Source organism: Halichoerus grypus, chromosome 13 (genome assembly GCF_964656455.1).
Source record: "Halichoerus grypus chromosome 13, mHalGry1.hap1.1, whole genome shotgun sequence".
In the NCBI taxonomy this organism is placed as follows: domain Eukaryota; kingdom Metazoa; phylum Chordata; class Mammalia; order Carnivora; family Phocidae; genus Halichoerus; species Halichoerus grypus.
In genome coordinates this window covers 86,789,115-86,804,525 of record NC_135724.1, presented here as the reverse complement: position 1 = coordinate 86,804,525, position 15,411 = coordinate 86,789,115, and the positions used below count along the sequence as shown (strand labels likewise).

Genomic DNA, 15,411 nt, shown 5'->3' with positions numbered 1-15,411 from the left:
CTGGACCAGATGTGTTAGCCCTAAGAGAGGGGCACTAATGGTCACTGACTCCTCACCTGACACCCGCCAGAATGAGGACTACTTTATTTTCCTGGTGCTGTGAGGTTTTACATTCTGAGAACCCCGGAATGTAAAGCAGCAATCAAGGGCAGGAGGAAGTGATCAGATGTGGCTCCCGGTTCGTGGCGAGATAATTAGGTGTTTGATTGGCATCCTCTCTTAAGGACAGCCACCTCCAGGTCCTGCCTGCTCCAAGAGCTGGCTTCTTTTCCTGACTAATGTTTAGGGATGTGGTAGGGCCCTGAAGGTGGGGCAAGGCACTGAGTGGGGGGCAACTACAGGGGGAAGAGGGTTGGGGCCCAGAGTTGGCCAGCCTATCTTTCATTCATTTATTTATACATTAATTTATTCAACGAGTATTGAGCACCAACTATGAGCCGAGCACTGGGGATACATCAGTGACCCAAACAGACAAAGATCGTGTCCTTCTGGAGCTGACATTGGAGGGGGCTAGGCAGTGGAAACAGACAATAAACAAATAAGAGAAGTAACTACATAAATGTGTCTATAACAAGTGCCATGAAGAAAAATAAGCAGAGAGAGGGACAGGTCAAGTAGGAAGGAGGTGCTTGCTATTTTGAAAAGGATGGTGAGACAGGCCTCTGTGAGAAGGTGATGTAAGAGCCCAGACCAGAGGAGACAAAGGAAAGATCCATGTGGAATTCTGAAAAAACAGCATTTGGGGCAGAAGGAACAGCCAGTGCAAAGACCCTGTAGTGGGAATGTGCTTGATGTGTTCAAGAGCCTGCAAGGACCCCATGTGGCTGGAGGAGCTTGAGCAAAGCAGAAGTAGCAGGGAGTGGGGCTAGAGATCACGTGGAGCCGTGATGTTTTGGTGAGTACTTTGGTCTTGGCTCCCAGTCAGTGGGAGCCATGGAAGAGTTTTGAGCAGAGGAGGGACAGGATGTGACTTAGGTTTAACAGCATCCCTGTGGCTGCTGGATGAGGAAGGGACTGAGGGTGGCAGCAGGGAGCCCAGGGAGGAGGCAGGCGATGAGAGTGGCCGGGCCCAGGGTGGCAGCAGTAGACAGGATGAGAAATGGTTAGATCAAGCTGATAGGATTTGCTGATGAGAACAGTGTTCCCACCACAGCCCTGGGCCTCAGCCCAACACCAGGGCATAGAAAGTTGCCACTCCCTTGGAGCCTGAGGGTTGGCATTGGCTCCAGCCCAAGCAACACCTGAGGCCCCTGAGCACCCAGCCCTTCCAGGCACTTCCTGCAGCCTGGACCCCTGCCAGCCACAGGCCTCTTGTCCTGCCTATACCACCAAGAGGGAGTGGATGCCATGAGTCCATTTAATAGCGGTGAACCTTAGAGGCAGAGAGGCCAGGGGTCTGCCCAAGCTCACAGAGCCAGTAAGCAAGAATGTCTGAACTTGAACCCACTCTACCTGCCAAATGTCAGTTCTTGGGCTGCCTCCAATGAGAATCAAATTGCCACCTGGATTTTCTAGAAGCCAGAGCTGTGAGGGCTGCTAGGAGGGCCTGATGGACTACAGTTGTAATTGGCTGTGTTCCCTTTGTGACCCATTGCTCCATGAGGGCAGGATCTGTGTCTGGCTTGTTCTAGACAATATTGTAGGTGCTTAAATAATAGTTGAGTGAATGAGTATAAGGGGATGGATGGATGGATGGATGGATGGATGGATGGATGGATGGACTGACAGACAGATGGACAGAGACAGGCCCAGTCATGTTCCTGGTCTTTAGACCCGTGAGTCCTTGTCGAGGACAGACAGGTCAGGGAGAGTTTGCCCTGTCAGTATTTGGAGGAAAGAATCCAAAAAGACATAAGTTCAAGTCCCCATGATACCACTTCCCAGCCATGTGACCTTGGCTTTGTCTCTCTGCAGGTACTATGTGTCTCTCTGCAGGTACTATGTGTAAAATGGCACCTGCATCACAGACCATTCATTTGCTCCCCCAACAGATGTTTCTAGAGAATCCGCTGCGTGCCAAGCACTGTTGGGAGAATTAAATGAACTTTTGTGTGCCAGTTAGCATGGACCCTAGTATATGTATAGTAAGCCCTCTATGGGGCAGTTATTATATTATTGTTATCACTGCACTGGGAGTTTGCTAAGAAGTGTTGGCAGCCTCACCCACACACCCAGGCCTCGAGGTTTGGCCACGTTCCCCTTAACAGGCTCTTTGACCCGAATATGAACTGTCTATCACCCCCAGCCCAGCTGATGGAATGCAGTAAAGCTAGCTTGGCAGGGAACTCTTTCTCTTAGGCACCACCCCTTGCCCCAGCCTCAGATAATTGGCCCGATACATCTTGGCATCTGAAATTTACATACGGTGCAGGGAGTGATGGATGGCTCTGGTAACTGGGCTGTCTCTCAGCTGCGGCTCAGTTATCCATCTCGGCAGGCTGCGGAGCCATCCATCTTGTCTCCTTGTTCGTGGCAGGCCGGCATGTGCCCTCCACCCCAGGTCATCCTACAGCCTCCTCTTGGAGCTGGGCTCTGAGGCCCTTCTGCAGGTGTCACTCCCACCATGACCCACAGCATCCCCTGAAACCCTGCTACTCAGTGTTTGCCTGAGACTCTGATGGACAAGCCCTGAATGGCTCTATGGACCGGAGATGCAGAATGAGACATTTGGCGTGCACAGAGAGGGTCCCAACTTGCTGCTGCCACAAAGGACTTCTCATGCTTATATCTGCTAACAGTCATTCATTCACAAATGTTTATTGAGTGCCTACTATGCACTTGGCACTGAGCTAGAACCCCTGGCTACAGCTATGAATGAGACAGGCACAGTCCCCACCCTAAGGGATTGACATGTCATTGGAGAGTGTGAACACTGAAGATCCTAAACATTGTGCCCTTCACTTTACCTACTTGCAGTCTGATTCTCAGGGGATCTTTATAATAAACCTATGGGCACAAATTGTTACCCCCATTTTACAGACACAGAAACTAAGTTTGAGTCATTTGTCCAAGGTCATACTGCTAGTGAAGTGTCAAAGCCAGAATTTGGATGCAGGTCTGTGGGCTCTAAATTATATCATTGTTTCCCAGACAGACCAGGCTCTTTCAGAGCTTCTGACACATAGCATTCTTTCATTCATTCATTTGACCAACACACATTTCTGGAGTGCATACTATGTATCAGCAACTGTTCTAGGCAGTGACTATATAATAAGGAAGAAAGGACCAAAATCTGTCTTGTTCTCATGGAGTTTTCATTGTCACAAATAAACTAAGTAAGTGAAGTACACAGTGTGTTTGCTAGTGATACATGTTAAGGAGAATAAAACCAAAGACGGGGCGCCTGGGTGGCTCAGTTGGTTAAGCAGCTGCCTTCGGCTCAGGTCATGATCCCAGAGTCCTGGGATCAAGCCCCGAGTCTGGCTCCTTGCTCAGTGAGGAGCCTGCTTCTCCCTCTCCCTCTGCTGCTCCCCCTGCTTGTGCTCTCTCTCTCTCTCTCTCTCTCCCCGTCAAATAAATAAATAAAATCTTAAGAAAAAACCAAAACAAGAAAAAACAAAAAACCAAAGACATAGGGACCAGTAGGGGTTATTGCAATAATCCCATTCCCTCTACCTGGGATGCTTAGCTTCTGACAAACACATTCTTCTGGACCCAGGTCAAATACTCCCATCTTGGTGACCCTTCCCCCCCAGTCACAGGAAGTCACCTTGCTCTCTGTGTTCCCATTGCACTTTCTTCATACTTCTCATACTGTATTTAGTAGGCACACAGTGGTGGAATCGACCTGTCTTCTCCACTGCATTGTGAACTCTTCAACGACAGGGACTGTGTTGGCTGGTTTCTGTATATCTGTACCTGGCACAGAATTGTGGCTCAGTAATTAATTGGAGGGATGATTGGATGGGGGTGGATGGATGGATGGATGGATGGATGGTTACATAGATGAATTATGGATGGATGAGTGGATAAATGGATGGGTGATTGGATGGATGTGGGATAAAGGGCTTCCATCCTAGGTAACACCTTACTGGGTACTGGCAGCCCCTGCCCAAGTTGGGAACCACACAGTGATTACATTAGAAGAGGTAGGTAAAACTCTACCTCTCCCTTGCCCCATCAGTTTCCATAACCCCTCAGAGGCAAGACAGGAGATATATTAGGGTTTCACTCCTCCAAGCGTGCACTGGAGATGGTGTCTCAACATGCTGGCCTTTGTCCCCTTTTACCAGAATTATTTATGCCCTTGCTTGTCTACCTTGGTTTCTGAGCTCTTGGAGGATACAGGCTACATCTGATTCATTATTGCCCTTCCCCTTATCTAATGCCTAGCACACTGGAGATCATGGCTGGATGGACGGACAGGTGAATGGATGGATGAGGATCCAACATCTCTGGTTGGACCTCCCTACAGTAAAGAGAAAGCAGAGTTCCATGTGTGTGTTTGGGGGAGTTGGTGACTGCTCATCCTGGTTTTCCAGGCGTGGACTAGAATCTCAACCATCACTTCAGCCACATATCCTTATAGGAGACAATGTACATACAGTACTTAGTACACTCCATAAATATTAGCATAAATATAGGAACTCAGAAATGTTAGCTATGAGCTCTCATTGTCTATAGAGAACTTTTTTCTGTTTAAGATTTCATTTGAAGACAAAGTTCTAGGGCTTTAAAAAATAAAATCTGATAATGTTTTATCATATAGTTCCTGATAGGGCAAACAAATACCGGAAAAGATTAGCAGGAGCACAAAGGAGATGCCTGGACTTGGAAGGGAAGGTCTATGAAGCCTTCCTGGAAGAGGGGACATTAAGCTGAGACAAAAGGATAAGATCAGTCACAAAGAAAGAATGAAATCATCCGGGCTGAGGGAATGAAGTCTGTGGAGCCATGCAGGTGGAAGACCCTGGTGCATTTGGATTCCTGCAAGGAATTGTCTGGCTGGAAAGGAAAGGAGGAGAGGAGAAGATGGGAGGGGCTGACAGGGACCCAGTGACACCTGAGGTCCTCACTTCCTTAAGCCCCGATCCCCAACAATAACTGCATTCTTTTTAGAAGGTGTCTTCTCGGAGTTGGTTTTGGGGGGACATGTCTGAATCCCCCAAAAGTGGGGTTGTCTTTGGAGCTGAGAAGAGTGTGCGAATATGATGGGGGAACTGACATACATATACACAACTCAGGTTGTGTCTTATGTGTTTCTCCTGTGAGAACATAGCATCCAGCCCAAAGTTTTGTACGTAGTTGACACTTTAGGATCACATGTTAAATTTCAAAAGCAAGTGTTCTTGTAAGATTCCCCTTCCCTCCTGCTTGGGAGACACAGTTTAACTGAGAATGTTCAACCTGCCTCCCTGGAGATGACCAACAGTTTTCCTTCCCCACCTAAGACCCACCCTTCTCCCTGAGGAAATCCAACCTCTTAAACAGCTGTGTGACTTGAGCAGGTAGTCTAAGCTGTCTGTGTTTTCAGTTTCCTCATCTGTAAAATGGCAGAATCAGATTCAGTTAATTTTGAAGTGTGGGACATACACTGACTGCTGGACATGAGACGATTGTAAGCAGTTAATAGACCTGGCTTTAGAAGGATCGACTCATGTTAGGAGGAATACTTATTCCTTCTCAGTACTCTTCCATTCCTTCTCCTTTGAACAAGAAGAAAGTCTGTCTGGTGCTACACTACCTTTAACATCTCTCTAGCATTTGGTAACCAACCTCCTTTTATAACAAAGACAAATAACAATGCTTTGTTTCCATTGTAGTTTATTTCAATGGCTGCCATCTGTTTATGACCTAGGATTCTCTAGTGATTAAAAAAAAAAGTGTCCCTTCCAAATGTACTTATTTAGGTTAAAAAGAAGGGGGGAGGTTTATTACGAAGGTCAAGAATAGGCAAGCTTAATCTATGATGCTAGGGTCAGAATAATGGCTACCTTTAGGATGTACTCACAAGGAGGCACAAGGGAGCCTTCTAAGGTGCTAGGAACATGAACGTTCTATATCTTGATCTAGGCAGTGGTTGCAAGGGTGTAAAAATTCAGTCTTAAAGTTGAACTTAAAGCTATACATGTCTCAATCAAAAAGAAATAGTCAATTTGAAGATAAATATTATATACTAATTCATGTGGAATATCAATATGGCAAAACACATGCCACAGGGGTGTGTGTGGTTGAAGTTTGGACAATGATGGACTGGACAGCCCCAGAGTTTCCTTCTGGTTCATACATTCTGGGACTCTGAGTGCTTTGGAGGTCTAAGTCTCAAGGTTTCCCAGCACACTGATGGCAGACCCTCTCAAAGCTAGGGGCACTCGCTGGGCAGTGGGCACTTACGGTGGGGAAGCAGCAGAGCTGTAGATCCCATCTACCCCAGAAGAGCCTTCCATCCCACCCCAGCTTCTTCCTGCTGCTCCTGGTCCTGGGTGCAGCTCAGTCCCAGCTTCCTTTTTCTCTGTGCATTGGCCCGAGCCTCAGCTGCATCCATCATCTGCTTCAAGCTCATTAAAATTATTTCTTTTTAGTTGCAAATGGGCTGTTTATGATGATCATTATTTGAATGGTCTGCGCCGGGCTCCGGGCTGTCTGTCTGCTGCTGATGGCAGGTTAATCAGATGAGTCTCCTCCCGGCCTGGGCCTGGTCCAAAGTCTGGGGCTGTGTTAATCATGGCTCCCCTAGGGCTGGGGGCTGAGGGCCAGGGTGGGAGAGGATCCGAGTTCTGCTTGATCATCAAAGGAGGGCCCTGCTAGCTGTGTATGTGTGTAGTGGCTCAGACACTCATTTCTAAAACTCCGCTTCTAAAACTCAGCTTCAGAACAGTACTGGTTTATGTTTATGAGAGTTTTTTCCATTCCTTCAAAATAAAGATAGTGCTGGGACCTTTTTTATTTTAAGTGTTTTTATTTTTTTATTTTTTATTTTCTTAAGTAGGCCCCATGCCCAGCATGGAACCCAACGCTGGGCCTGAACTCACAACTCTTAAGATCAAGACCTGAGCTGAAATCAAGAGTCAGACGCCCAACTGACTGAGCCACCCAGGCACCCCAGTGTATTTATTTTAAAAGACTCTTGTTGATTCTGTTGTTTGGCCCTCTTGCTTTGTTAATGTTCAAATACCCTATCTTTTAGGGTGAGAGGGAGTAGTTTTTAATGTTTTTCTTTGATGCAGTAAAACTTGGCCATACTCTGTTGGTCTTCCTTTTTCTTTTTCTTTCTTCCTTTCTTCCTTTCTTCCTTCCTTTCTTCCTTCCTTTCTTCCTTCCTTTCTTCCTTCCTTCCTTCCTTCCTTCCTTCCTTCCTTCCTTCCTTTCTTTCTTTCTTTCTTTCGATATTTTTATTGACCTGTGAAATCCAGAACTCTTAGAATCACTGATCTAGGGGCGCCTGGGTGGCTCAGTTGGTTAAGCGACTGCCTTCGGCTCAGGTCATGATCCTGGAGTCCCTGGATCGAGTCCCACATCGGGCTCCCTGCTCGGCGGGGAGCCTGCTTCTCCCTCTGACCCTCCCCCCTCTCATGTGCTCTCTCTCTTTCATTCTCTCTGTCTCAAATAAATAAATAAAATCTTTAAAAAAAAAAAAAAAAAGAATCACTGATCTAATGATGAGACCTGAGATGTTTTCTGAGCTCTCAGTTTATCTAAATAACAATAATATAAGCCAACATTTATTGAACACTCGGTACTGTGCTTGATGGTTTATACAATTATAGCATTTAAAACAAGCTCCCTGAACATCCCCCAGCTAGTGGGAAAGTGGAGCAGAAGTCCTACGAAGAGCCGGGCATTACAATTTTGCCTTTACTATCCACCAAGGGGATAATCCACACCTGAATTATTAGAATTGACTGTAATTTATTTCTTATTCCCTTCGTGAATCACCTAACAGACACATTAATGTGTTTGTTACATGAGATGAGGTATGTAAGGAGCTTAGCATGATGCCCGATACATCTAAGCACCCGAGGAATGGTCATTATTATTATTATTTACTATTATTGTTATTGATGATGTTGTTGTTAGTGAGCTGACCATAGATATGTGGCAAGAATTCAGGGTTGAAGGATGAGCATTAGAAGTAGGCAAAGTTGAGAAGAACATGGACATTGTTTGCTCTTCTATGGCTCAATGAGAAAGACACCATGAGCTGGGCTTACAGTAGGCTTGGGGCTGGGGGTCTCTTGACATTCCCTGGCCTGGTGTTGCTTCTGCTGTGTCTGCAGCAGACAGATTTATACCCACCAGCAGCCTGGGAGGTTCTGGTGAAGGGACCCAGTGTAGTCATACAGCATAATTGTCTGGTACAACACATCAAGTCTTTGGACTTATCCTGCTGTGAAATTTCCTCTCAGGGCCTGGGTTTGATGTTTTACCTGAGGAGTCCAAGTCCAACACCAGCCAGGTATATTGGTTGCTGTGGTGTGGGGAGGGGCAGTGTCCCAGAGATTAGAACATAATGTCAGATACATGATAATCCAAAACCAAGTGACGTCAGCCCAAGTCCCAAGGTCAGTTCTCTTGTTCTGCAGCAATGTAAAAATCACATCTTTGTCTCCAAGACAGATGAGAAAAACTAAGGAAAACTGTGAGCATTTTATCACAACTCACATTGACCATTGACATTCCAGTTCCTTCTCTCCTGCCAAGTGAGGTTCTGTCCAGCTGGCTGCACCACCTGGTTGATTTTTGTCTACCTTTGATCAATCCTTTTGCTGCAGACCTCTCCCTAGTTACTCAATACTTTGGTTGTGGTCGATTGTAGTTTCTTTATTGGAAACTATGATTATTTTTTAATGATGATAAATCAGAAGTCTCCCTTTTTTCTTCTGTCACTTTGGTGGACTGTCAAAAACTGTTTCTGTCTCTCCTCTCTAATGATACCTTCTTCTTCACCTGGCTTAAAATTCTATGGAGCATTTGTTCTGGAAATGCCTGCACCTTCAGGTCGGTTTATCTAGCGCTGTGCCATAGAATTGACGTCAGCACCTTGGAGAGCACCACATTTCTGATTCCCTTGCCCCTCTATTTTAATTGCTACTTTTATGCCTTGACCTTCTCTCTCCTAGTCCTGTGGTTCTCCAAAGAGGTTAGACATTTCTCCAGAAATAGAAATTCCCTTGCCAATTTCTTCCTAAGGCACCATAGGCAGAGACACTTATGCTGAGCTTGGGGTAGGCTCTCCAGCCTCTGATGGGTATGAGGTTTATGGTGCTATGGTGAACTGCTATAGAGCAGATTTACCGACTCAGACATGATATAAGACAATTACCATGCATTTCGTCTCTTACAGGGAAAAGGATTTGCTGCGGGTTAATAGTACTTTTATTTCATTATCTAATGGTAAAAGTGTTTCATTGTGTGTGCAAGATGAATGCGTATTAGCGATGACAAATGGGGTCTTTCAACACGGTGCCGGGCCTCCTCATACATATGTTAGATTAAAGAGTTCACCCTAGAAATACACTCTTGCATCTGCGTGTGTGTTTTTAATAAATCTGATTGCAGAAATTTATTGCATCACCGGATTTAGGAAATTATGGGGCTTGATTGCTGCAAATATAATCGGGTGATATATACAGAAATGCTCCTCGAGTTATGGTCCAGAAAAAAAGCCCATCTCGGGATGGTGCAAGAAAGCAGCAGACCACATAAACAGAGCATTTCTTGAATTATGCAAATGAAACCCATCACAACTCATGGTGAATTGTACTCCCCTTGTGAGACTGCCACCATTAAAGCGAAGAAAGCTGAGAGAGGGGTGATCAAATATACATGTACAAGCAGCAGACCCTGTCTGTGATGTGTGTAAGCTGGAGGCCCCCCCTTCCATCCCTCACTCTCTTTTTTCCCCTCAATGGTACGTCCTGTAAAATCCTGGTCTGGCGCTTTCATTGCACATAAGCAAGCAAGGTACCTTCCAAACCATTTCTTCTGAATCCAGGAGCCTTCAGTGAAATATTTCTTATACTTGAAGTGAACCTTAAATGATTTACTGCAGGATACACAAAAGGTCAGCTTGCTTCTTATTGGCACCTTCATTTTTCCAAAATCTACTGAAATTAAAAAGCCATCTATATCTTAAAAGGCGTATTTATGAACCCTTAAGTGTAAGTAAGTCATAGTTGGAACAGTTCCCACCTCTGATATATGAAAGCTGTCGACAGCACTTTCTTACACTATAATATGCCCATACAATATGCCGCACTTTACTATTTTGACACGGTTTGGAGATGTTTTCTACAGTTACTGACAAGCTTATGCCATCACTCCTTTGGAAATTTAAGAGGTGGGGCAGGGGGGTGGGGGAGAGATTAAAAAAAAAAAAAACCAACTCCACCCAACTTTATGGGAGATTATTGATCTTCCGATGAGCAAAAAAAGCTGTCCTGGATTTTTTTCAGTTGCATCCCGTTTTGTAAATTATTCATTTGTGCCAGGAGTCAATATCCTGTCTTTTCTCAGCTTTGTAAGTTAAGAAAACTTGTTCAGAATGCTGTTTTGTACAATGATTAAAAAGGAAAAGGAGGGGGAAAAAATCTTTTTCTTTTCTCTCTCTCTCTCTCTCTCTCTTTTTTTTTTTTTTTTTTTTATTGTTTCAGAAGGAGCTTAATTCCGTCGCTTCCGAGCTGTCTGCACGGCAGGAGGAGAGTGAACATTCTCATAAACATTTAATTGAACTCCGCCGGGAATTTAAGAAAAATGTACCTGAGGTACAGTATATTTGCTGTTATAGAATTAACTCAGTAGGAATGCAGATTTTTCTCTGTTCAAACTATATTTTGGAAACTGTAGACATAAGTGACTAACAAGAAAAGAAGCTAATTAGCCACAAAGAGAAATTAAAGCCCCCAACCTTTGGGTGTTTCTTGGTATAGTAGTGCTCAGCGGTGCTATCTAAAGTGAGGGCAGGACACTTCTCCGTTGAAGTCATTGTTTCTGAAGGCTCCCTAAAACATCCATTTTCCCCCCATATTCATATTTAGTCAAATGCTTGGCCTTGAGCAAAGACAGTTTGTCTAGGGTTCTTGATTTTATTTTGCTTTTCCATTGGTGTCTGGGAGAGGACAGCTATAGGCTCCCCTACCCTCTGGGCCTTCCCTCAATCTCCTCTGAAACTGCCTCCCACTGCCATAAACAGGCCTCATTCTTCCCCTTCACCTCTTGCTTTGCAGCTCCAGCCACCAGCTCTGTCTTTCCCAGCTGCCATGAGGGTGGTCCAGATAATGACCAGTCCCATCCTGCCACCCCCTCAACCCCCCAGGGGAAGAGACTAGAATGGACATGTTTTTGTTCTTTACAGGGGTGAATGTGTTAATTCCTTTACTTTCTCTATCAGGCCCCCTGTTGCTGCTCAGATTAAAAAAAAAAAAAAGATGGAATAAATAGAAAAAAAAAAGCCTTCTGATTCCATATAATGTTACCAACGATGTGACTCCATATAATGTTACCAAGGATGTGACACATCAGAGCCACTGGGAAACAGAGACCATGACTGCCCCCAAAGCCAACTGTGGTTCTCTGTGGTCAGCAGAGGTTAACAGTTGACCTCTCTGTCCTAACCTACTCAGGTGGCCTGGATCTTGGAGGAGGGTGGGGCAGCATCTGGCATTCTGGAAGTATCAGACCTGGAGATGTTGATCCCACTCTGCCTGTTAGAATCACCCAGGGGTCCTGTTACCATCTTGCTGATGGAGGAGGAGGCCATGGAAAGACGGAGAAGAGTCAGGCCTACCCAGGAATTGGGCTACATGAGCAAAGAGGGGTTGAGTCTTCTAGCTGTGAAATCCTCCTCATAAGTGATAAGTGTCTTCGGTTCTTCAAGGCAAGAGAGGGAAGTGGACTATAGCTAGAACTTGCCCATGGAGCAAGTATGGAAGGAATCTTAGGTTTGAGAGCTGAGGGAGGGTATGCTTGGAGAAGGAGTGAAAATCTCAGATCCAAGTGTCTCCCATGTCGTGGCTTCAAAAAGGCCAAGTCAAGTCCTGGGCTTGACCCTGGAGCTAAGAAGGCCTAGGTGATGCTGAGTGTCCTTTGCTTCCTTCTTAGAACAGAGAACAGCTTGATATTTAGACTGATTTTCTGCCCAGAAAGAGGGTACCAGAAGCTTTGCCTCTGACTCTCCATTCTGTAGGAAGGAGAGATGAAGCAGCCCCAGATCTTCCCAGCCCTATGTGCATTCTCTCTGGTCAGCACAGACCCTCCATCTCATCCTCCTCTCCCAGGCCACATGGGAGCCCCCAGGTGATGAGGAAAATCCAGGCCAGGTTTTAAGCCTCCGAGTTTAGCTTACATAATTTTAATACTGCATAATTATGCAATTATGTAATTAGGAGGAATAAGTTTCCATTCCTATTATAGTCGCGCCTCTGAAAATTCTCATTTTTGGAACTAGTGTCTCCTGATTGGGAGAGTCATGCCAAGGCTTTATTTAAGAACATCATCTGGCTGGTGCCCAGCTCACCTCCCGCTGGTGCCTATGCTCAACTTCACCCCCAGAGGTGAAGCATACAGGACAGGGGGCTTCTAGAAATGGTCAGCATTGGTCCAAAGTCCTGCCAACCCCCCGCCCTCGGCCCTCAGATTTGAATCCCCTTGAGTGTGGTATTGTGCAGCCAGCTTATTTGGGCTGTCTGTTGACCTGCATTCAAATTCCAGCTGAGCCACTCACTCATTGCCAGACTTGAGCAAGCCAGCCCCTCTCAGGACCTTGGTCTCCCCTTCTGGAAAATCAGGGGGCTGGAGAGATGATTTCTGAGGCCCCTTTCATCACTAACGTTTCCTGAACTTGGACTGAGGTTTAACCTGCTGATATGTTGTATTTGGTCTGTAAAGTCGTTCAGGTTTTACAGTAAGTTACCAACATCTAGCATCTCAGAAGATTTCACCCAAAACCCCAGATTTCCAGTATCTTTTGAGACTCTTTGGTGGATCTGGTCAGACAGGGGCTCCATGCCCACATGGCAGTCACCAGCTGGAGCCAAGCAGCTGCTACCTCCATTACAGGGGGCTCGGGTTTTCCAGATATTTGCCCCTCAGCCCGCCTCCCTCGTGTCCACTCCCCCCGCCCCAGCCTCTGCGGGCATTTGAGTTCACAACCTGGGACCTGGGTTTTCATGCATTTCCTTTTCCATGGCTCAGCCTATGCACCCGTAGTTCCTTGTGATCAGATCCACTAGATTCGCACGCACTCCCTGTGTCCCTCCTGAAGATCCCAAACATACCATTAGTATATCACCGGCTCCAAGGAGCCCTGGAAGACACCAATCAGTGAGGAGGTGTACCCAGGACCCAGAAGAGGGATCATTTTCAGGGACAGAAGCACAACCTTATTTCATAATTAAGGGATTTATTCTTTACCTGAACATATGTATTCTTGTGCCCACGTCTTCCTTTCCTGCTTCTCTCTACTGTCCCCTCTCTCCCCACACTCTCGAGCCCCTCTCAGCTCCTCCTTCCACAGGGGTTTCTTGTGGGACCTGACTGACAGCAGTCATGGAGTCACCAGTGGGTCTGAGAGAAAACTGAAGCATTTAGGGTTGGAATCTTGGTGACACTAGGTTCTAAAAGGCCTCCCTCTTGCGTGCTAGGGAGAACTTATAGGAGCCAACCAGGGAAGCCCTTGGGGCTGAGAACTTCAAGGTCACTTGTGAGGAAATTAGGGTCCAGAAATAAGAGGCTCCCTTCTGAAGACAGCCCGCTACCATAGAGTTCATCAAACATTTACAGAGCCCCTCCTCTGAGCTGGGCACCAAGGGGGTGCCAGAAACTGCACATTCTGGAGAGGAAGGGAGACAAGTATAGAAGTGATGTTGCTAAAATGCAGAATGGGGTGTTTGCCAGAGAAGGGCAGTTGCGTGGGGAAGCAGACAGAGATGGCCACCTGAAGGAGACAGCCCTGAGCAAATGCTTAAAGGACAGAAGGTTTTTATGAAGGGACTTTGATGACATTTTGCTGGGTGTGGAGAGTCGAGCCCACCTCTTCAGCAAGAGTCAGTCGCATGATGCACCACGAGTCCCATGAGCCCTTTGCATAAAAAACATTCCATGATCAGATCTATTTGGGAAACGTTCCTTCCTTCCTCCCTCTTCCAGAAATCCCCAATGTGCATTATACTAAAAGTCCCACAGGGAAGAAACTTGATGTTGGACTTTATTTCCTAGGCTGATTTGGCTTGGCACCCTATGTGTGTGTACATGTGCGTGTGTCTGTGTGTAGGTGTATATATGAGAAACCCCAGTGAAATCCCATGGAGTGCACATCCCATGGGACACTTTTGGGAAATGCTGGCCTGGGGGACAACAGTGCACTGCAAGCAGGGGCCACGGGGGTATCCCACCTGGCACTGTGGTGAACTCTTCGCTGATCTCTTTTTCAGGAAATCAGAGAGATGGTGGCTCCTGTATTAAAAAGCTTCCAAGCTGAGGTAAGACCCAAGGCCTATGGCATGTCACAAAAACATTCCCTGCTTCCCTCTCCTATCCCACCTGGAGTTGCCAGAGGAAGCCAGCAGCCTCTGAAAGCTTGGGAGAATACATGCCCGTCCCCATTACAAACTCCACCCCATTCTCTCCAGATCAGCCAGTGGTGACATGATGAGAGTGGGTTCTCTCTCTCCCTCTCCCTTGACTTTGTCCAGCCTTACATCAGCTCTGCTATATACAATATCTGTGACCTTGAACAAACCGCCTCACCTTCCAAGCTTGGTTTCCCATTTTTAAAATGAGGAGGTTTGAACTCAGTGACCTTTGCTGTGCATTCTGTTCAGCTTTGATTCTCTAAGGCAGTCTTGCAGATTAAGTCCAAACAGTTACCGGCCCACCCTGAAATCCTCTCTACTGACCCACCATCTGAGTATAAAACCAACACTGTTGACATTCTCTCCTGACAACCCATCAGGCCCTATTTCCTTCGGCAGCAGCTGAGCTGTCTTTAGCCAGTTGTTTCTCTTGCCTTCCTGGAGCCCTGTCATGGGGCTGAACCTCCCCCATTTCTCCTCTTGGCTTGACTCTGTGACCAGGATTCTGAGAATGTCCACTTGTCCTGCTGGCAAGGGAGGCAGGCGAGGAAGAGAATGGAGTTACACTAAGGCAGGATAGCGGAAGGGGAAGCCATTTGTCAATATTCCATCTTCAGGGGGCCTCTTCTCAGTCTCCCCTGGATTCAGGCAGGACCTTGGAAGGATTGGCCCTTCTCCGAGCTCTCTGGTGGAGACGCATTTTAAGTCTGTCATCCGCCAAGCGCCACATTACTTTAAATCTGTCTCTTTGGAACCGCGTAAGCGCATAAGGCAATATTAAAGTAAACAATAACTGGATTTACACAAATGTCGCTGATTTCCATATTTTTCATCCCTTCATTTTATTATTGAGTTGACTGATATGCTTATTTATTTATAGGGCCATCCGGTATTGATTCAT

The 15,411-nt window shown here is 46.2% G+C and overlaps 1 protein-coding gene across 12 annotated transcripts in view; it reads left to right on the top strand.

The window, feature by feature from the left end:
* Window positions 1-15,411, top strand: part of CUX2 (cut like homeobox 2) — a 256,506-nt gene that overhangs the window by 145,268 nt on the left and 95,827 nt on the right. For 7 of the 12 annotated variants that reach the window (XM_036080580.2, XM_036080578.2, XM_078060980.1 and 4 more), the window contains 2 exons: window positions 10,593-10,703; window positions 14,370-14,417. The exons of 1 other annotated variant lie outside the window; for it this stretch is intronic. In XM_036080580.2, coding sequence (XP_035936473.1) covers window positions 10,593-10,703; window positions 14,370-14,417 — 159 coding nt within the window. The remainder of the gene's footprint in view (window positions 1-10,592; window positions 10,704-14,369; window positions 14,418-15,411) is intronic. 4 more of the 12 variants (XM_078060979.1, XM_036080582.2, XM_036080579.2 and 1 more) reach the window with 2 other exon arrangements.